The sequence below is a fragment of the Bidens hawaiensis genome, unplaced genomic scaffold (genome assembly GCF_021521415.1).
Source record: "Bidens hawaiensis isolate Kalapana, Puna unplaced genomic scaffold, B.hawaiensis_p1.1 tig00032518_1, whole genome shotgun sequence".
NCBI lineage: Eukaryota > Viridiplantae > Streptophyta > Magnoliopsida > Asterales > Asteraceae > Bidens > Bidens hawaiensis.
The window spans coordinates 90,064-112,886 of NW_027495560.1; the positions used below are offsets into that span (position 1 = coordinate 90,064).

A 22,823-nucleotide genomic window follows, 5' to 3' on the forward strand; every position below is an offset into this window, starting at 1 on the left:
CAAAACAATGCTAACACCTCTGGTTACAACATTAAGTCCTTTAATGCGGGTAACCCTCCAAAGTTCACAGGCCTTGAAGGAGCCACCGTGATGCTCCAGTGGCTTGAGAAAATAGAAAACACTTTCCTCCACACCCAATGCCCCTCAGACAGACGAACCCTGTATGCAACCAGTGTCTTGGAATCTAGAGCGCTTACATGGTGGAATGGAGTAGCTCATGCGCGTGGCGCAGAAGCTGCTTCTAGCATGACATGGGAGGAATTCAAGGAAATTCTGACGCGAGAATTCTGCCCTCCCAACGAAGTTAAGCGCCTGGAGGAGGAATTTTGGAATCTTAAGCAATACAGCGGTGAAGCGCGCGAGTACGCGACGCGTTTCCATGAACTAAGCCTGCTTGTCCCTCACCTTGTTACCCCTTCTCGCCGAGCCATAGAGAAATTCCTTGGGGGTCTCCCCATGGAAATTCAAGATTCTGTATGGGCCAGAAACCCAGTAACCCTCTCTGACGCCATCGAGTTGGCCGCTGTGCTCAGCGACAACCATGTCAGAGCAGGAACCCTGTTCCTGCGGGGATCTGAGAAGACCAAACTCACCAAGACTGTTCCTGAACCAACAGAAACCAAACCAGAACCCTCAAACCGTAACAACCTCAAGCGCAGGCGCAAAGCCTATGCGCTTACCAACCCGCCCATTGTCCAGCAACCCATCTACCAACCTCCAGTTTACACGCCTAACCCACTGACAGCCTACCCAACACCTCCTATAGTCCACAACTATGCCTTAACCAATCCAGCACTCCCTGCCCCGCCAACTAAGAAACCTTACACAGGAAACCACCCCTTTTGCCCAACCTGTAGACTCCACCACCCACCTCAAGTCCCATGTCGACTTTGTAACCGATGTGGCCGCGCTGGTCACCTTGCAGAAAACTGTAGAGTCCTTCCCGCCAATCCAATTGCGCCGACACCACCAGTCTACCCGCAGAACCCACAACCAACCTACCAAAACCCACGACCCAGATCGTGCTTTAACTGCGGTGATCCCAGTCATTTCCGGAACGCGTGCCCGAGGCTACAAGTTCAGATTACGCAAGCGAATCCGGTGAACCAGATTTCGAACCAAGTGACGCGCGGACGAGCTTTTAACATAACCGCGCACCAAGCACAAGCGAATAATGACGTAGTTAATGGTACATTTTTGCTTAACGGATTTTATGCTTCTGTACTTTTTGATACTGGCGCCGATCGAAGTTTTATTTCTCGCGCGTTTGAGCAGAAGCTTGCGCCACCGCGCAACGATTTAAAGGAAAATTTTTCAGTAGAATTGGCTAATGGCGAAACTATTTTAATTAACTCAGTGATTAAAGATTGCACGCTTAATCTTAACGAAAACGATTTTCTGATCGACCTCATCCCCATGCCTCTTGGAAGTTTTGATGTTATCATTGGTATGGACTGGCTTTCGCATAATCGCGCCGAAGTTATTTGCGCCAAGAAGTTGATTCGCATTCCTCGAGAAAATGGTGATCTTCATATCTACGGCGAGAAACCCTCCAGTGGTCTTAAGCTTATGTCTTGCGCCGAAGCCCGAAGGCTCATGCGGAAAAGGTGTATTGCATTTTTAGCCCATGTGGTTAAACCTGATGAAGGAAAGAAGAAGCTTCGCGATATCCCTGTTGTGCGTGATTTCCCTGAAGTTTTTCCTGATGATCTTCCTGGTATCCCTCCCGCTCGTGAAGTCGAGTTCCGTATTGATCTTGTCCCTGGTGCTTCCCCCGTAGCCAAATCCCCTTACCGTCTTGCGCCCGCTGAGATGCAAGAATTGGCAAGCCAACTTCAAGAGTTGACCGCTAAAGGATTCATTCGCCCTAGCTCTTCGCCCTGGGGTGCTCCGGTGTTGTTCGTTAAAAAGAAAGATGGATCGTTTCGCATGTGTATTGATTACCGCGAGTTGAACAAACTCACCATTAAAAACCGGTATCCCTTACCGCGTATTGACGACCTCTTTGATCAACTCCAATGTGCCTCTTGTTTCTCGAAGATTGATCTCCGCTCTGGCTATCACCAGTTGCGCATCCGCGATGAAGATGTTCCGAGGACTGCTTTTCGAACTCGTTATGGCCATTTTGAATTTTTGGTCATGTCCTTCGGTTTAACCAACGCACCCGCCGTTTTCATGGATCTAATGAATCGGGTGTGTAGGCCTTTCTTGGATAAATTCGTGATTGTGTTTATCGATGATGTTCTGGTGTATTCTAAGACCAAGGCCGAGCATGAGCAACATCTTCGGTTGGTGTTGCAAAAGCTTAGAGCTGAGCAACTCTATGCTAAGCTTTCCAAGTGTGAATTTTGGTCTGATGAAGTACAGTTTCTTGGCCATGTTGTGAACAAGATGGGTATTCATGTCGACCCATCCAAGATTGAAGCAATCAAGAACTGGATTACGCCATCTACTCCTACCGAAATCCGTTCCTTTTTGGGCTTAGCTGGTTACTACCGGCGATTTATTTCGAACTTCTCAAAGATCGCTTTGCCTTTAACAGCTCTAACGCACAAAGGTAAACCGTATATTTGGGGCTCGAAGCAAGAAGAAGCCTTTCTAACGCTCAAGCGTTTGTTGTGTGAAGCTCCTGTCCTTGCGCTACCTGAGGATAATGAAGATTTTGTCGTGTATTGCGATGCATCCAACCAAGGTCTCGGTTGTGTTCTTATGCAACGAGGCAAGGTTATCGCTTACGCATCAAGGCAACTCAAGGTTCATGAAAAGAATTATACAACTCACGACCTCGAACTAGGCGCAGTTGTTTTTGCCTTGAAGATCTGGAGACACTACCTCTATGGTACTAAGTGTATCCTTTACACTGACCATAAAAGCCTTCAGCATATCTTTGATCAGAAGGAACTTAACATGAGGCAACGCCGATGGAACGAACTCATCAGCGATTACGATTGTGAGATCCGGTATCATCCTGGTAAGGCTAATGTGGTAGCCGATGCGCTCAGCCGAAAACCCTGCCAGCTTAACTGTATCTTGCCGCGCACGCAGCTTCACTTCGCGCCGATCCAAAGCAACCTTGAATCGCGCATTCGTGACGCGCAGCGCGCATCCATCAGTAATGGTAACATTCGCGCCGAGTTAGCGTGTGGCGCGGAAGCTCATTTTGTCCCTAATCTGAGTGGAATTCTCTGCTATCTCAATCGCATCTGGATTCCCTTTGATGAGAATCTTCGCGCTGATATCCTGAGTGAAGCGCACAAATCTCGGTATTCTATTCATCCTGGCGCTGATAAGATGTACAAGGATTTGCGCATTACTTATTGGTGGCCCGGTATGAAAAAGGATATTGCTATGTTCGTAGCTAAATGCCTGACTTGTTCTAAGGTAAAAGCTGAACATCAACGCCCATCTGGTTTGCTCGAACAACCAGAAATTCCTACGTGGAAATGGGAAGGTATAGCGATGGATTTCATTACCAAGTTACCTTTGACAGCAAGCAAACATGATAGCATTTGGGTAATAGTGGATCGTTTGACTAAGTCTGCTCACTTTCTGCCCATTCGTGAAAACTACCGTGTTGAGCAACTCGCGCAGCTTTATGTCAAGGAAATTGTCTGCCGTCATGGTACTCCTTTGAGCATCATATCCGATCGCGATGGCCGTTTTATATCTCGCTTTTGGAAATCTCTCCAATCTGCGCTAGGAACTCGCTTGGACATGAGTACTGCATATCATCCTCAGACTGACGGACAGTCTGAGCGAACTATTCAAACTCTTGAGGATATGCTCCGATCTTGTGTTCTTGATTTTGGAGGTAATTGGGATTCGCACCTGCCTTTGATCGAGTTCTCTTATAATAACAGCTATCATTCAAGTATCGGTATGGCCCCATTTGAAGCACTTTACGGTCGTAAGTGCCGCTCCCCGATTTGTTGGAGCGAAGTGGGTGAAACTCAAATCACAGGACCCGAACTTGTTCAAGAGACAACCGATAAGATCGCCAAGATCCGTGATCATCTACTGACTGCCAGAAGCCGACAGAAGAGTTACGCAGATCGTAGGCGGAAGCCTCTCGAATTTCAAGTTGGTGATCTTGTTCTCCTCAAAGTGTCGCCCTGGAAGGGTGTTGTCCGCTTTGGGAAGAAAGGTAAGCTTGCTCCTCGATATGTTGGACCATTTAAAATTCTCGCGCGTGTAGGGAAAGTTGCCTACAGACTTGACCTACCGCTCGCGCTCAGTAATGTGCATCCAACGTTCCATGTATCCAATCTCAAGAAGTGTTTAGCTGACGAGAACCTTCACATTCCACTTGATGAAGTTCAAGTTGATGAAACTATGCATTTCGTTGAGAAGCCTGTTGAGATTATGGATCGTGAGGTTAAGCAAACCAAGCGCAGTCGCATCCCTATCGTGAAAGTTCGCTGGGAGTCCAAGCGCGGAGGCGAGTTTACATGGGAAAGGGAAGATCAAATGAAGATCAAGTACCCGCACCTGTTCGCTGCGCAACCTACTTCGAGATAAATTTCGGGACGAAATTTCTTAAAGTAGGGGAGACTGTGACATCTGCCCCGATCCGACCCGACCCAGGTACCCGTTTCTCTGACCCGATCTTTCTTTTATGATTTAATATTTATTTATACTTATATTTTACTTTTAATAATAATAATATATTTTCCTTCCCGCCTCTCTCTCTCTCTTTCTTTCCGCCGACCCGTCCCTCTTCTTCTCTCTTTCCGCCTTCTGTTCCCTCTTGTCGCCGTCCCGCCCTTAAGCCTTGTTTCCTTTCTCCTCTCCTTATCCTTTGTTTCTTCCCGCCTAAGGTTGTCTGCGCAGCTCCACGCGCCTGACTCCTTACAAGGAAACCTGCGTGAAGACCATCTGTTCCAGCAATACGCGAGACGAACTCTTCTCGCAGCGCGCTAAGAACGGTAGTTCTTCCCGCGGCGCGCTAAGAACGGTAGTTCTTCCCGCGACGCGCTAAGAATCGTAGTTCATCCCTCGACGCGCGAAGAATCGTAGTTCTTCCCGCGGCGCGCTAGGAATTGAAGTTCCTCCCGCGGCGCGCTAAGAAATGTGATTCTTCCCGCGGCGTGCTAAGAAATGTGATTCTTCCCGCGGCGCGCCTTAGCCTTCTCGCGCTAAACCCTTTGAGTTTTCTTCTGTTTAATCTAGCCGTTTGCTTTTGTGATGTCTTATTTTTTGAGCCGTTGACCTAATCTGCTTTATGTCTGAAAAGTTACTTTCGGCGCAGCATGCGCACCAACCCCATTGGTTGGCAGGAAAAGTGACTGACATTATCTTTGGAGATCTGCTTTTTCCATGCTTGACCAGTACCTTTATCTGACCCGCCCATGCCTGTTTACTGTTCCCTGTCAGCTTTCTCTTGTCCCCTGCAGCTGCCATATCTTTTGATATCTTTTGCTTTTGGAATCTTTTACTTTTTGGAGATCTTTTCCCATTTTCTAGGGATTGTGTTCCCTAGGGTTTCTCTATAAATAATAATGTTATTTTCCTAACACTACACACACAAAACACTTAATCTCTCCTGTTCTCTCTTGCTCCTTGCCGTTGTTCTTCCTCTGCCGTCTCCTCTCTCTTTGCCTTCGTCTTCTATCCTGTTCTGCCCTGCTTTTCCGGTAATATATATTATATATAATAATTTACTTATTAATTATGCTAACTTATAATCAAGACTTAAAACAAATCATTAAAACAATAATCTTATTTATAGGTTAACTTGTGCTTGTTTAAAGTTGGTTCTTGCTTTATCTTACACCGCATCGTTTATCAAGTGAGTAATCTCGTATCTAATCCCTTTTTGCTTTTAATGTTTTGGGATGATCATGTGTTCATACAAACTTAGAGTCTTAAACTGTTTATGAACTTTAGTCGCGCAGTATCCCATGTGTTGAGGACGTAGACTTGGCTGTTTATTTGTATGTGTGGATCATTAACCGTCTTGTCGGTCTATTCCGCAGTTCTCATGGTACCATTAGATGAACACGGGAGAACTATCGTTTATGATTTTCTCTTTTGTTTACACTTGCACAGTCTTTCTTGTTTGTGAGCTCAATTGTGAGCACTGGCAGTCTATGAATCTTAGAGTTGGTCCCGATCGGATTACACCCTTGTTGAAAACCAGACATACACATGTTGCGCGCAGATTTATTGTTATCTATGTATTGTATTAAACTTGATTTCTCACCAACACGCAAGTGTTTGACGTTTATTTTAACACATGTTCAGGTTTGCTGTAGCTACATTTGGAGCTTGTGGACACGTAGGACGTTTTTACTTTTGGACCTAGATTAAAATGTATCAAGACAAGTTATTGTTGTTCGAATATTTTGCCTTATAATATATTGAATTATGTTGCTTTATGTTATCTTGTGTTTACTTTGCGCGTGCGCGAATGAATATATTTATTAAATATTGACACCCAAATAGTGTCACGAGTAATGAAACAATATGTGGCGCCCCGATGTATAATCCGCCTTTGGTCGGGGTGTTACAGCAATGATCCGTACGTGGTGACTGGTAAGTTCCCTGTGAACGATTGTTTTGCTTCTGTATTGTTTGACACTGGAGCTGATAGGAGTTTTGTGTCGAAAGCCTTTAGTCAACTCTTAGACCTAACTCCAACCCCGTTAGATGCTAAGTTTCCTGTTGAATTAGCTGACGGTAAGACTATAGTAACGACTCATGTACTTGCGGGATGTAAGTTAAAACTGTCAGGTCATATTTTTGATATCGACCTCATACCTTTTACGCTTGGAAGTTTCGATGTCGTTGTCGGCATGGACTGGTTATCCGAGAACCGAGCGGAGATTACATGTCATGACAAGATAGTCCACATTACTACCCCTTCCGGCGAGATCATTTCGATCCGGGGCGAGAGAAGCGGCATGACCACCAGCGTTATCACCCTCATGAAGGCGCATAAGTATCTACGAAAGGGTCATCCGGCAATTTTGGCGCAGATTGTTGAGAAACCCGCGGAAGAGATACCGATTGTGCGAGATTTTCTGGAAGTTTTCCCGGAGGATTTGCCTGGACTCCCTCCTATACGACAAGTCGAATTCCAAATCGAGTTGACACCCGGTGCAGCACCCATAGCACGAGCCTCGTATCGGCTCGCACCGGCGGAGCTTCAGGAACTGTCCACTCAGTTGCAATATTTATAGGATAAAGGTTTTATCCGACCTAGCTCATCGCCATGGGGAGCCCCCGTCTTATTTGTCCGAAAGAAGGACGGGACTTTCCGCATGTGTATCGACTACCGGGAGTTGAACAAGGTTACGGTCAAGAACCGTTATCCTTTACCCCGAATTGATGATCTGTTTGACCAGCTCCAAGGATCGAGTTACTACTCGAAGATCGATCTGCGGTCTGGTTACCATCAACTAAGAGTGCGCGAAGAAGATATTTCAAAGACGGCTTTCAGAACACGGTATGGTCACTACGAGTTTTCGGTTATGCCTTTTGGTCTAACCAATGCACCAGCCGTATTTATGGATCTCATGAATCGAGTATGCAAGGCGTACCTCGACAAGTTTGTGATTGTGTTTATTGATGATATCCTGGTCTATTCCAAGGACAAGGCAGACCATGAAGAACACTTGAGAATAATTCTGGAATTATTAAAGAAGGAGCAACTGTACGCTAAGCTCTCGAAATGCGAATTTTGGCTTCGCGAGGTTCACTTTTTAGGACATGTGATCAACGAGAACGGTATCCATGTCGATCCCGGTAAGGTAGAGGCCATCAAAAACTGGGAAGCGCCTAAGACTCCGACTGAGGTGCGGCAATTCCTAGGGCTGGCCGGCTACTACCGGCGTTTTATCGAGGGATTTTCAAAGATTGCTCAACCCCTCACCGCTCTGACTCACAAGGGTACTAAGTACAATTGGGGTGACGCGCAAGAATCCGCTTTCCAACTGTTGAAAACCAAACTCTGTAGCGCCTCTATTCTAGCCCTACCCGAGGGAACAGAGAATTTTGAGGTACACTGTGACGCATCGATACAAGGTCTCGGTTGTGTGCTGATGCAACTCGAGAAGGTTATAGCCTATGCCTCTCGACAACTACGGGTTCACGAGAAGAACAACACGACCCATGACTTGGAACACGGAGCTGTGGTGTTTGCCCTTATGATATGGAGGCATTACTTATACGGTACCAAGTTTACCATTTACACCGACCACAAGAGTCTCCAACATATCTACGATCAAAAGGAGCTGAACATGCGACAGCGTCGTTGGGTCGAGCTGCTTAAGGATTATGATTGTGCCATCAAGTACCACCCTGGCAAAGCCAATGTAGTGGCCGACGCTCTCAGCAAGAAAGAAACCGATAAACCCAAGCGAGTGCGAGCATTGCAACTCATGATTCATGCCAACTTACCCGATCAAATTCGCGAGGCGCAACTCGAAGCTTTGAAAGATGATAATCTTCCATCAGAACTCATGCGGGGCATGAACAAGCAACTTGAAACCAAATCGGACGGGGTCCGATATTTTGAGAACCGGATTTGGGTTCCACGATACGGAGAGTTGAGAACTCTAGTGATGGACGAAGCTCACAAGTCCCGATATTCTATCCACCCCTGCTCGGATAAAATGTACCATGACTTAAAGGCACTTTACTGGTGGCCGAACATGAAAGCCGACATTGCCACCTACGTGAGAAAATTCTTGACTTGTGCCAGAGTCAAAATAGAATATCAGAAGCCGTCTGGCCTGCTACAGCAACTGGAACTTCCAATGTGGAAATGGGAACACATTTCAATGGATTTATCACGGGATTACCTAAAACACCGACGGGATGCGATACCATCTGGGTGATCGTTGACCGGTTGACTAAGTCGGCACACTTCTTAGAGATTAAGGAATCGGACAAAATGGAAAGACTGACTCGCGTCTACATGAAAGAAGTGGTGTCTAGACACGGAGTGCCTGTCTCAATCATTTTTGATCGAGATTCCCGTTTTACTTCGCACTTTTGGAAGTCACTGCAAAGCGCACTAGGCACCCGTCTTGATATGAGCACAGCATACCATCCCCAGACGGATGGGCAAAGTGAACGAACTATTCAGACCTTAGAGGACATGTTACGTGCATGCGTGTTGGATTTCGGAAAAAGTTGGGAACCTCACCTACCTTTGGTAGAGTTTTCGTATAATAACAGCTACCACGCAAGTATTAAAGCAGCGCCGTTTGAAGCACTGTACGGACGGAAGTGTCGATCACCTCCCTGCTGGGCAGAGGTGGGTGACAGCCAAATCACTGGTCCAGAATTGGTACTCGAAACCCCTGAAAAGATTGTTCAAATCCGAAACCGCATGGCAGCAGCACGAGATCGCCAAAAGAGTTACGCCGACAAGCGCCGAAAGCCTCTCGAATTTCAAATGAACGACCAAGTATTACTCAAAGTCTCACCTTGGAAAGGTGTGGTTCGCTTTGGGAAGCGAAACAAACTCAACCCACGATACGTTGGCCCTTATCGAATAACTGAGCGCATTGGTCCGGTGGCGTACCGACTGGACCTACCAACGGAACTCAGTGGCGTACACAATGTATTCCACGTATCCAATTTGAAGAAATGCCTATCTGATGAAACCCAAGTAGTCCCTTTGGATGAACTGCAAGTTGATGAAAAATTACGCTTCATTGAAGAACCAGTCGAAGTTTTGGATTGGGAAACCAAAACACTCAAGCATAGCAAAATTCCAATTGTTAAGGTTCGTTGGAACTCGAGACGTGGACCGGAGTTCACGTGGGAATGCGAGGATCAAATGATGAAAAAGTATCCTCACCTTTTTTTTGAAGGGCTGACCAAACACAGAAAACCGCGAAACCAGACAAACCGTCAGAAATCACCGGAGGTATGAATTAAATTTCGGGACGAAATTTCTTTCTACTAGGGGATGATATGACAAACTGAAAATTTTTCTTACTTTTTCAGACACTCATCACGACTTGACTCAAATTTTCGGGACGAAAATTCTTTAACATGAGAATGATGTGACAATCGTCAATTTCAGGTTAACTCCGTTAACTCAACTCCGTCAATTCAAACTTAAAGATTACTGAATCTATAACGCACCCCTCATTACATTTAAACTAGGGTTTAAATGACGCTTGACACTTACTACATGTGTAGTCTTTCGGGAATTGCACCGAAACGCAAACGAGTTAACGCAAACAATTGATGAATAAACGAAAAACGTCAAAAGAATAATTATGTGATAATTATGTGTTAGACTTATGTGTTATGTGATAATATTGTTATAAACGTTAACTCAATGTGCTAGAACTAGTTAATTAAGCTAGAAAAATAACATTTGAAAGTGGAAGAACCTAGATGTAACATGATTATTATTAATAATATTATAAAACCCTAACTCTCCTCCCTCTTTCCCTCACATAAGTCAACGGCAGCCCCCCCCCCCCTTGCTTCTCCCTTGCGATCGGCCCTCATACACACATACAATCAAGATTGTTCAAGTTTGATTGAAGATTAAGGTGCTAGGAAGGTATAAACGACTATCCTATGCATCCTTTATACTTAATTTCGATTTTTAATGGGTTAATTACAAACCCTAGATTCCAAAAATTTCATATATTGTGTTCATATGATTTTTGTTTGAGTTGATGATGTATTGATGATGATTTGATAACTAGGATTGATATTGTTACATGTTAATTGTTGTGTCTTTGATTTTGAGATCAAATAAAACCCTAACCATGTATGTATGGTGTAATTGATGTGCATGGATAGTGGTTATGGTGTCTAGAGTGTCATATGAACGGATTATGGTCTATAGATGATTAATATGTTGAATTTTGTTGCAAACAGTTTCTGGACAGATTGTGCTGTAGATGTTCAATTGACTGTATCGGGGTGTAAATTTGAAAATTGGTTAAGAATATTGATACTACCGTAAACTAGGTTGAGTCTAGTTTCTAAAGAATATAAATTTGCAATTTTTGAACGTGTAAAAGTTAACCTTTATGATTTTACAAAAACGTTGTGCAAAGCTGAGTTGTTAGACCTGCTGTTAGGTTGTTTTGTAAATATTATATCTCATGAACTACGAGACCAATTGGGTTGGTTCCACTTCTGGAAGTTGACTTGTTGAGTTAGGAACCTAACCCAAGTGGTCTTGCATTTGTTGGATTTTTTTTTTAACGGGAATTTCAAATAACATTCTGTTGCGCATAAATTTGACTGTTGTGAGTTTGCTGTGGTAAATTGATCATTGTGAAACATATATATGGAATAAAAATACAACAAAATATGTTCTGGAAACCTAACACATACATGCTTTTGTGATGATTTTTGGTAAATTAATTGAGATGCTATGATCGGTGGAATAGACTAGTTTTTCAAGTAGAATTCTGTCGATAAGAAAACTAGTTGCTGAATTTTGCAAAAGTTGCATGAAACATGGTAATTGCTAATTGATTGTCGTGTTTTGACCAAATTGCCCTTGCGGGGAATAATTGCTAGTTAATTGTTATAATTTGACCAAATTGCCCCTGCGGGGAATAGTTGCTAGTGATGTGCATTATTAATACATGACACGTAAATAATTGTTTACACATGTATCGTATCACAAATGTACTTGTTAAGTCACACACGATTCACAAACGAACACGAAACGTATCTTGTGCTTAGGAATTATGTGCCGGGTCTAGAGACTCGATATTAGTTCCGATACTTAGAAAATCTCCTTGTTGTTTTAGAACGCTAGAGAGAGTTTTCTGTGACGCGCATCACTTGGTGATTTATTTTGGGAATTCTTCGCAAACAGTGAGTTTCACTTACCCCTTTAAACTGTTTTTAAACGCTTTTCACTTGCGGGAGATAACATACTCCGAAAAACGCATTTAAGATTTTGTTAGTAGATTATATATCACTTGTAAAGGCTAAGTGGTAAACGAAACAATTGAAGTCCTACACATCGAACCGGTTAATATTTGGATAATAGCGAGTCACTGTTGAGTAGTACTACTGGGTTTGACAAACCCCACCCAACGCTAAACTCGACTGGAGGTCGAGCGGGTGTAATTTTGGCTAACACATACCATGGTCTGGATGACCTGGTGGCAAGGCACTTGATAAACAGTCAGCTTCGGTGTCGAACACTTAGTAATACTTGTTGTATAGGCTAGCTACCTATCGATATATAATTGATTTAACACTATCTGGTAACGCAAAACGCTAAACGCAAAAACGCTAAACGCTTTATTTTATATAAACTTGTGAACTCACCAACCTTGTGTTGACACTTTTAGTATGTTATTCTCAGGTAGCCGAGGCGGGCGCGCGGTATAAGATCATGCATTGCTTGAAAACGCTTTTGTTATGCAAACTATTTTAAAACTGTTATCATTGGGTTTAAGTCGTCCTGCGTGACGCAACATTTATTTTATGGTTTTTACGCTTCCGCATTTAATTACTCGTAAACGTTTTTATGGTTTGATTATAACTAATGAATCCGATCCTGTTAGTTCACACCCTCTGACGGTAAAACTCCGTTAGTGGATTTTGAGGGTGTGACAATAACTTCGCCTAAGGCCAAGTTCGCCTAACTGATAACTTCGCCTGGTGATAAGTTCGCCCATGATAACTCCGCCTGGTGATAAGTTCGCCCATGATAACTTCGCCTGGTGACAAGTTCGCCTAACTGATAACTTCGCCTGGCATATGTTCGCCTAGGGTTAACTTCGCCGATCACTAACTTCGCTTATTGTTAAGTTCGCTTAATGATAAGTTCGCTGGAGTTAGCAAATTAGAAAATAAATTAAAAGCCTAATGAAAAATGTGTTAAGACAGTTAATGGAAATAAAATTTTTCCAAGCTGACCTGGCAGCTCGACCCCAGCCAGGGGCTGCCTCCCCTAGACCCCGCTGCCAGGGGCGCTGCCCCCGGACCCCCGTTCGTTGTGGGTTATATTAAGATAGAAATACTATACGAGTAGTAGTAGTTAATTGATACATGTAAATATTATACAGTTATCCGTGCACAGCTCAAGAAGGGAATAACGATTAACGGAGAGCGTAACAGGATTCAGGTGAGTTTCTAGCCCCATTTATGTGTTATGTTTTCGGGGCTGTGTGCATACTCAATATGTTTGTTAATACGCTTATCCTAAGAGATAAGTGTATGCCTTATGTGAATAATGTGAAATGTATGAATGATTGCTTGATGGTACGTGAACGATCTTCGGGTATTGCACGTACTGTCAGGTTGTAACGCTATGTATAAGGTAAGTATGATATGTATGCTTATGTGTATGAATGTGATAAAGTTAATAAAAGAAGGAAAGGATGGTTGTATGGTTGTATGGTTACGAAGAGGGTACCGGGCCCTAATAATACTCGAGGTATGATGTATGGTTGTATGGTAACGAGGAGGGAATCGAACCCCACTAATATTCGAGAACTAGGGAACCGAACCCTACTAATATTCAGGGTACCGAGCCCTAATAATACTCGAGGAAAGAGGGTACCGAGCCCTAATAATACTCGAGGAAGCGAGCCCTAATAATACTCGAGGAAGCGAGCCCTAATAATACTCGAGGAATGTAGGGCGTAATTCTCTTTATAACGTAAGATATGAAAGCAAGTTAATACAAAAGAAAGTATGAAAGTATGAAAGTTTGAAAGTATGAATGAAAGAATATAAGTTTGTGTGTATTGTATAATGTATGATTAACTAGAACTCACTCAGCGTAGCTGACATTTAGTATGCACGCATGTGAGTAGGATGAGGCAGCTCGCTTGAGGAGACACGTGGCACTGAATAAGAGGCTGACATCGGAAGACTCAAGACGTTTAAGTTTAACGTTTTGTTTATTTTGAAAGACAAGATGTTGTTTTAAGACAAGATGTGTTTTTTTATGAAATGTTTTATGAAAGTTTTTATATTCCGTGAATGTTTTAATTAACTCTGATATTAGAACTGCGTTTATGAGTAAATCCAACACGAAAGTAGGGCTACCGGTAACGGGGCCTTACAGAAAATCATTAAAATCACCTCTCCAGTCCATTCCTTATTATATGAATGAGTTATATGAGAACTAAAGTAAAACCTAAATATAGGGACTCATTTTTTATCCATGCCATATAATATATCAACTATCTTCCAATCACCTTATACTATATAACAAGACAAAAGAGAAAAAAAATAATAAAATAAGAGTTTATGGATATGAATATGGAATAGAATGTGGAAGATTTTTGAAAAATGATAGATAAATTTATAGAATAATGTTTTTTAGCTAAATTATAGGAAAAAATATATGGAATGGGCTGTGAATGCTCTTAGGATAATCAAACTTATTATTTAAACATTTCTCTTATTTATGATTAAGAAACAATTTTGAAGTTGGGCGATGGGTTTTTGTCGCCTGTTGTTTATTATTATTATTATTATTATTATTATTATTATTATTATTATAGCAATAGTTGTCACAACTTCATAATGAAGAATAACTTATGTTTGAGCCTTCAACTGTTTTGATATTTGGTCATAAGTTCTTTACAAGGTTCAACAATCTCCCCCTGAACCGATTATGTCAAAACCATTTATTCTTTTTGCTCAATTGTCTTGTTTCACAATCTTCTTTAGGTTAGGTTGAGTCTTTGATGAACTATAGAAACTCAATGCCGAGACTGTCATCATCTTCCATCTCTAATGGAAGGTCTAGTAATATTTTTAACATCTCTTCTTCCAGCATGGGTACATCTTGCAGATCAACCCTTTGTGTATTACCAGAATCAAATTCGAATTTTACAAAGGAGCAATTTTTAATTTTACTCCATCTGAAAACCTTCAGACTTGATTGGCTTTTAGCAGCAGCAGCAACCAATGTTGGCAAAGAAGTTGACGAAAGTGTCAAATTTATATCACATACAAATCCCATCTTGATATCTCTGCGTATACCTTCAATTGATTGTAGTTCTTCTTCTTTAGTCAACTGTCTTCTTCTGGCTTGAAGGGCTATCTGTCTTGCAGTGCAGAGCTTGGAATCAGAGCAGTTGTTTTAACAAATCTTTGCCTTTTTGAGAGTTTGATTGTTGATAAACCTTTGGGTGCAGGGAACTTACTTGGATTCTTCTTTCTTTCTTATACAAGATCTCTGTAAGTAACCACTAGCTTTTCAATTCCCCATCTGGATTCTGACAGTTTCTTTTCTAGAAAAAAATAGCCTTAACTAATTCAATTTTCATCTTTAAGATCTCTCTTTGCTTTTCTTCTGAGATCTTGGAATTTACTACATCCCAGCCAGGTTCAGAATGATCTTGACTAGGGTCTTGTTTGAGAAGCCTTTCAATCCTTTCACATTCGGCTTGTAGCTCTTCATAGGTACACCCATTGAATTTGTAGAGGGTCAGTTTATATTTTGTGTTCTCTTTCAACCAGATGAGAGCACCTTTCTTAGCTTCCATCAACAACCATTGTCAGCTATTGGTGTATCTGAGACTCTTAAGCTTAGCGCATAAGCCTCTTGTTCCAAGTCTCTTGTTTTTAAAAACTCTTGTTGATACACTCTTGTAGCTTCTTCATCAGACATCATTTGTGATGCTTCAGCCAAAACTCTTGTAGCTTCTTGTTCTTGCTGTAAGATCAAGTCATCACCATTTTTAAGCTTGAATTTATTGGCAGGTGGAGTTGGTGGTGAATCTTCCTCTTCAGGAAAAATAAGTTTTATTCTCTTCAAACTACTGTCAGAGCCCTTTGTTTGAGTAGGCTTAGACTTCAAGGTTTCGACCACTTTTGGAATAGTAGTTGATTCTTGTGTTACCTTGGGTGCATCAACAGTCTCTGAAACTACTGTTGGTTCTTGTGGAGCACCAATAGTTTGATTTGTAGCAGCATCATCCGTTTTGGTAACAGCTGGTCTTGAATCAGCTAAAGGTGTAACAACTGATTGATCATCAACAGTTTGATTACCTGCTGGTATGTCTTCAGATTCATCAGTAATTTGTTTTATATTATTTGTTCTAATATTTATTTATTTTTTGAATTATAATATACTTATGATTTGATAATAAATTGTTTCATAAATAAATAAGATGTTATAACCCGGTTTAAAAGCTATATGGTTTGATGAGACCCAATACCCGTTTATTTTTTTTATTATAAAATTGGTTTTTTAATTATAAATAATAATATATATCTTTTTTGAAATAAACCATATATTAATTTTTAATATATCCTTACTTTATAGGATTTGTAAATCAAATATTTGGTGAGATTAGTTTTTAATTTAATGAGATGTTATAACCCGTTTAAGAAATATCTGGGTTTGATGAGACCTATACCTATGAATTCAGGTCAAATTCATGAGAAGCCCCATTTAAAGATCAAGCAAATACGGTTTCGTTTATATATATTATAGATAAAAACAAAAATATGAATCTCCAAACAATTTATGAAAAAGGTATGCAATAAGAAGTAAAGGATGCGTTGGAGGCAAGTAAACCCCACTTCCCAACCGCTTTCTTTCTCTTTTATAAATACTCACACATGTTACTACTACTTATATTATATTAACCTCATTCTTCTTCATCACTTCTCATTATTATTATTATTACTATTATTATTATTATTATTCAAGTTCATCATACTAATAATATCTTCGTATTCTTGGATCTTCATCTGTTACCCAAAGGTAACTAACCAACATGTTCATGTTAATTCGATTCGGTTCGGTTCGGTTCGGTTCGATTTGAATGCTTTATGTAAAGATTTTTTATTTACAAAAAGAATTATTCTTTGTTGACTGCATCAATCTTTACACCTTTTGTATAACTGAAGTAACACTTGAATCCAGTCAGGTTAAATTGGTATCAGTTTTTATTAACTAGAAGAAGATGTTGGGTGAGCTCATCACAAACAGTCTTATGTAAGTGAATTTGATTTTGATTATAGAATATTGGTGTTTGGATACATGGGGTTTGTGAAATTTGTTAGTTTTTGAATGTTTATACCTTGTTTGGATATGGGTGCAGGTTGATTCTTGGATATGCTTATCCAGCTTTTGAGTGTTTTAAGACTTTGGAGAAACATGGAGTTGAAAATGGTGAATTGAGATTTTGGTGTCAATATTGGTGAGTTTTTAGTTTTTACTAGGGGTGTTTTTCGGGTTTCAGGTTTTCGGGTCTGGTTTTTGGTTGGGAAAAAGTGATTGGTCTAGCCTACCCCTATTTAAAGTCTGGGTTGGTCGGGTTTGGGTTATTCGGGATCCGTTTGTTCATTTTTGGGTTTAGATAATATAATCAAAATTCAAACATAATTTGACGATACGATATGATAATATTAAAAAGCCCCAAACAAACTATAATCCCGCAACTCAATCTTCCAAAACATGTTTATATAAAAACAAATAATAACTGTTCAGATTTTTTTTCCGGGTTTATGGGGTCGGGTTGTTTGGGTTTTTGATAGGAAAATGTGACCTAGTAACTAGCCCTGTTAAGGTTCAGGTTGGTCGGGTTCGGGTTTTTCGGGAATTCTTTAATTCGGGTCCGACGGCTTCGAATTCGAGTTAGTTCTTGCCTTCTAAGTTTCGGGTTAAAATAATACAACTTTTTTTTTTTACCTCTTATTATGTGTAAGTTGGAAGTTCAATTATTGGGAGTTGACTTAAGTGGGTGTTTGGTCAACTACTTAGGTTTATTGTTAGAAGGGGTCAAAATTGGGGGATAAATAGGTAATTGGGTTTGAAAACATTCATGATTAGAGACGGAAGGTTTGCAAGCTACCTTTTGTTTTAATGATTGATAGAGTCATGATTGGGTTTGGGTTGCTTGTTCATGTCATAATCAACCAATATTTTTCTCAAATTTTTATGAATAATATATTTCAAATAGGACTAATGTATCGAAATGTTGTGTTGCAATTGGACAGTTTATATGTTATCATACTTTTAAAATTGTTATCATTTTGATATAAATATTTAACACTGACTACACTATGAATTGTGTTGGTTTTTATAGGGTCGTAGTTGATTTAAAATCATGTTTTATAATTAGTTTTTTTAAGAGAATTGCAGTTTTCGTTATTGTGGTGTGGTCAAACCTATAGTTTTAGTTCAGTAGTATCAAATTTACGGTTTTTATCTAATAGCTTTATTTTCACTTCAATTAAACTGAACCCACTAACCATGTTAACTCTGGTCGTTAAACCTATCAGCGTGCCCCTCACGTGAGAAGCAAAGTTGTCCTTTTCTGTCCAAATAAACCTCAACCCTAATTCTCAAATACAATTTTCATCTTCGTCGTGAGAGAAAAATGACAAAATTGCCCCTCACGTGAGGGGAACACTAATGGTTTAACGACCAGAGTTAACAAAGGTAGTGGGGTAGGGTTTAATTGCAAGTGAAAACCAAACTATTAGACGAAAATCGCAAATTTGAAAATATTGGACTAAAACAGCACATTTGGTCAAATCACAAAGACGAAAACCACAATTCTCTCTTAGTTTATGTCTTCTCGTACTCGATTAGTTGTTAATAGTCGGATTTATGTATGTCTTGCGACTATCTATTGGGATCTCATTTGTAATTTTAGGTAGTTAAAATTTACACGTCGACATACGCATTACTCGAAACTCAATACCAAATTCATCCAAAAGAAATGTCAAATATTAAATGTATTAGTAGCTATTAGTTTGTGTCTTATAAAAGTTTCTAACAACTTTAAAATATTGTTTATTATAGGAAGTCAATTAAAATGACCAAAATTGAAAAATATTCTAAGTTAAATAACTAGTTTATCAATTTATTTAATAAGATTGACCAAGATGAAACATTTGAGAAAGTTGTTTAGCTATTTTATCATTTTAAGACATTAACTATTTCTTTTATGTGACGTGTCTATCGGTTAACCGAACCTTAATTTTAGTAACAATGGATATGTATGCATTTGCTTTTACTTATGCAACAAGAGGGGCCCACTTGAGTCATGCTCTTGGTTGATGTTTTGAGTGATAATCATGAATGACACTCACATGGAACATGTTTGCTTGTATGTTATTGTGTCTTCTAACTTTAGCAAGATATAGCAATATTCAATTCTATATTGCTGCTTATTTCACAAGATATCCATCTTTTTCAACTAATTATATAATATTTTTGCATAAATTTTGCTATTTTCATGTAACGTGTTAAACAATTACTTAAAAATTTGATCATATAATACGTAGAATAACTGATTTGATATCTTTCAGGGTGATCGTTGCAATACTCACTGTCTTTGAAAGAATCGGGGATATGTTCATCTCATGGTACAATTTTTGTACACTTCAAAACATATATTTCATATTTCAAAACTGCGTGAACGTTTTATTTAGGACTGCGAAAATAACCGAATTGTGTAAAATTTTTGTAGGGTGCCAATGTATGGTGAGATGAAGCTAGCTCTTATTATCTATTTATGGTATCCTAAAACTAAGGTAAAAGAACATTAAATTGGGTGGTTAGTGGTTATACTTTATGCATTAAAAGGTGTACTAATAAAGGAAAGTTATATGTAGGGGACCTGGTATGTATATGAAGCAATGTTGAGGCCTTTTATAGAAAACCATGAGACAGAAATAGAAAGGAGTTTAAAGGAAATGAGGGCTAAAGCATGGGACGTGGCAATTTATTATTGGCAGAACTCTACAGAATTGGGTCAAACAAAGTTCTTTGAAATTTTTGAGTATTTGGTCTCTAAGCCTTCAAGACCTGAGGTTTGTCATCTTTTACCCTTCCTTTTGAAAGCACTTCTTTTTAAGTAGATTTTTTGAGTTATGTTTAAAACTAGTGGAATAAAAGTTACAATAGTATCAAACTTTTAAAATAGAAGTTATGATTTATAAAGTTACGGGTTACAAAGTTATGTTGCGGTATGATACTGTTTCGGTATCGGTAGTGAATTTTTTTTTTAAAAAAAACCGACTTTTGTTGAAACTATAAACCATCATAACGAGTACTGATGTTGTTCGGGTTTCAGTTTGATTCGGTAAGAATTTTGTGTATTACAAAATAAAAGTTTATTACGATGGTTTGATTGGACAAAAGTTGTCTTGCACAACGAAAAATATCAACATATGTTCACAAGGGGGTAGCGACACGTTTTTACATTGATCGAAACCCATAAAAGCTAATATCGATACCGAAACTTGGTATTGTTTACAATAGCAAAAAACACGTTATTCAAAAACCATAAAAATAAATATCGACACCAATGTAATAATTTGGGTTGTATTGGTTGGGTTCAGTAAAATAATTTGTGTATTATAAATTATAAAAAGTTTATTTACAATTGTTTGATTACATAAAAGTTGGCTTGTGTAACCTAAAAAACAAAGTCATGATATGCTCAAAAGAATACCAACATGTGTGCTACATCAATTGAAAACCATAAAACCGAATACAAGTATCGGTTTCTATGATACCGCCACCCGTACCGATGTTGTTCGGTCGGTATCGATTCGGTTCCGTCAAGGTACCTCCGTACTTGTACTCATTATAGTTGACGATACTAAAACAAACTTTATTTCGAATATAACTTCATTATCAATAAAATTTCATATCGGAATAATGAGAAAAACAATTAATCCCAAACGCATCTTTAGTTTTGTTTTTTAAAGTTAACGGACATAAGTTATTAGAGAAATATAATATTATTTGTAACTTTGTAAGTATAATTGTATAAGAGGTGAAACTGAAATTTAAAAATAATAAAATAAAACAAAGTATAATAACTATTTCGTCATGTTATATTGTTATAGCTGATAACTTGTTTTCACACGAATAAATTATGGGTCGTGTTCGGATATCAACTCAACCCGTCCCTAGGGGTTGTATAGAAAAATTGATTAATTGAATAGACAAATAGTAATTGAAGAATTTGGTTAAGTGGTAAGAGACTTGTCCTCCCTAGTAGAGAGACATGTTTGATTTTCACTCTGGCCATTTCGATGGCAATATGGGTGAAGAGACAATCAATGCTTTAATCCCATGTTCGAACCCGGAATGGGCAAGGGTTTACGGATTCCATCCGGTTTCTGCGCGTCAGGGGGTACAGGGTCACGAGGGTCGAGGAGTCAACCTTGGACATAACCCCGAACATGGTAGGCTTGCACGTGAGATCCTCTATCGTTTAATATATATATATATATATATATATATATATATATATATATATATATATATATATATATATATATATTTGAAAATTGAATAGTAATTGTACCAGTTGAGAAAAAGTGAAAAACAATTACTTGGTTATATATGTAAACCAATCTTCATATTTATATTTTTCATAAATAAAGTGTTACATGTGTAACAAAATTTATATAAATTTTACAAATAGCAAATTGGTTTTCACTTATTATATTCTAAAATTTAAATATTTGATAACATTTATATGACATAAAAATGTAACTGAACTTTTTTTTTATTCAAATTAGTTTGAATCCACCATGAATATATATAATATTATTGCTTAACCGGATCTTTTTCAATAATGGAATCAACTAAACTGTTTATAAAACAAAACAAATACATTAAGCAAATTTAAAAACCAAACCAAACTCAAGTTACACATGGAGATGATATAATCAACTAAATCAACACAAACTACATTATTATTTGCTTAACCTGCATAAAATCACTAACTATTATTTCATCTATGCATATTTTGCAACATTATTTATTAATGCTAGAACAAAGTATTAAAAATTTCATAAACTTTATTTTGTTGTGATGCAGCTTCTACATAACCATCATAACTCCGGTGACGGACGTCCGCCACCACCACCGGTCAATCCAACATCTTTTTTTCGATCAGAGCCCGCAGAAGACACGTGGGCTCCCACGGCCCCACCATTACCAAACACCAGTACTCGCTACCGCAATGACCGGGCTGTATACTTAGAGGATCTCCACCTTCCACCATCACCAAATCGATCTAGTTCCCGAGAAACGGGTTGGTTTAGATTCAGACGATCCCGGGGAAGTTGATTAGTTGAATAGGTACTAAATTGTACAAAATGTGAAAAAACAAACAAAGGATATAGGAAACTTCTTTATTCAATCAAAAGTTCAAAACAATTTTTTTTTTATACAAATTGGTTACGATTCTGTTATCTCTATGTGTGAGAGATAACACAATCGAAGAGGGTGGTTATGAGATAGAGGGTGTCAGAGAATTGGTCCCACATGCGCCGAAAGAATGTGGGCCCATTGGGTACAGGGGAGGTGGACATGGGCTTAAGATAAGCCCATGCTGCATGTTTCACAAGGGGGTCTCTAATCAGAATTTCGTACCTTGAATATGCGACGGGGTAGGGAGATTTTGGGGACATGATGTCGCTTGTGGGCGTCGGGAGGATGTCTTGGAGGGAGGTGTAAGAAGTAGGTTCAATGGGGACGAGCTTAAAATCCGAGGAAGTATCATAAGTTGGCGATGTTGTGGTGGTGGTGGTGGAGGGAAGACGGTAGGATTTGGCGGTGGCGTTCCTTCGGTTGATGATGGAGGAGGTGGTGGTAGCCATGGTGGAGATGAAATTGATAAACTATAGAATAGAGGAAGATTTTATAAGAGAAACTTATAGATGAGATGAAGTTTATTTAAGAAAAAATGTTTGTATTTGAAAATTGTGATGTGTTTTGAGTAAAGCTAATAATTGGCGTATCTTGTTGATGTCTTAAGCATCATTTGTATTTCTTCAAGAATTATTAAGATATTTGTTTATAAATATATGCAAATGGACCGGATTTAGGTAATTAATCATTCATATCGATAATATGACAGTTGTAATCA

The 22,823-nt window shown here is 39.4% G+C and overlaps 1 protein-coding gene across 1 annotated transcript; it reads left to right on the forward strand.

The window, feature by feature from the left end:
- Positions 1–16,530: 16,530 nt before the first annotated feature.
- Positions 16,531–22,599, forward strand: LOC143583777 (putative HVA22-like protein g). The gene is made up of 7 exons (XM_077065995.1): positions 16,531–16,681; positions 16,848–16,915; positions 17,022–17,120; positions 19,240–19,296; positions 19,401–19,464; positions 19,546–19,743; positions 21,770–22,599. Exons 2-7 carry the CDS (start codon positions 16,884–16,886, stop codon positions 22,019–22,021), a joined length of 702 nt encoding a protein of 233 aa, XP_076922110.1. The 5' UTR covers positions 16,531–16,681; positions 16,848–16,883; the 3' UTR covers positions 22,022–22,599.
- The last annotated feature ends 224 nt before the right edge of the window (positions 22,600–22,823 follow it).

Coding starts and splice junctions, on each gene's coding strand:
- LOC143583777 (XM_077065995.1), top strand. CDS start 16,884: ATGTTGGGTGAGCTCATCACAAACAGTCTTAT. Junction 19,465..19,545: donor TATGGTATCCTAAAACTAAG/GTAAAAGAACAT, acceptor AGTTATATGTAG/GGGACCTGGTATGTATATGA. Junction 19,744..21,769: donor CTAAGCCTTCAAGACCTGAG/GTTTGTCATCTT, acceptor GTTGTGATGCAG/CTTCTACATAACCATCATAA.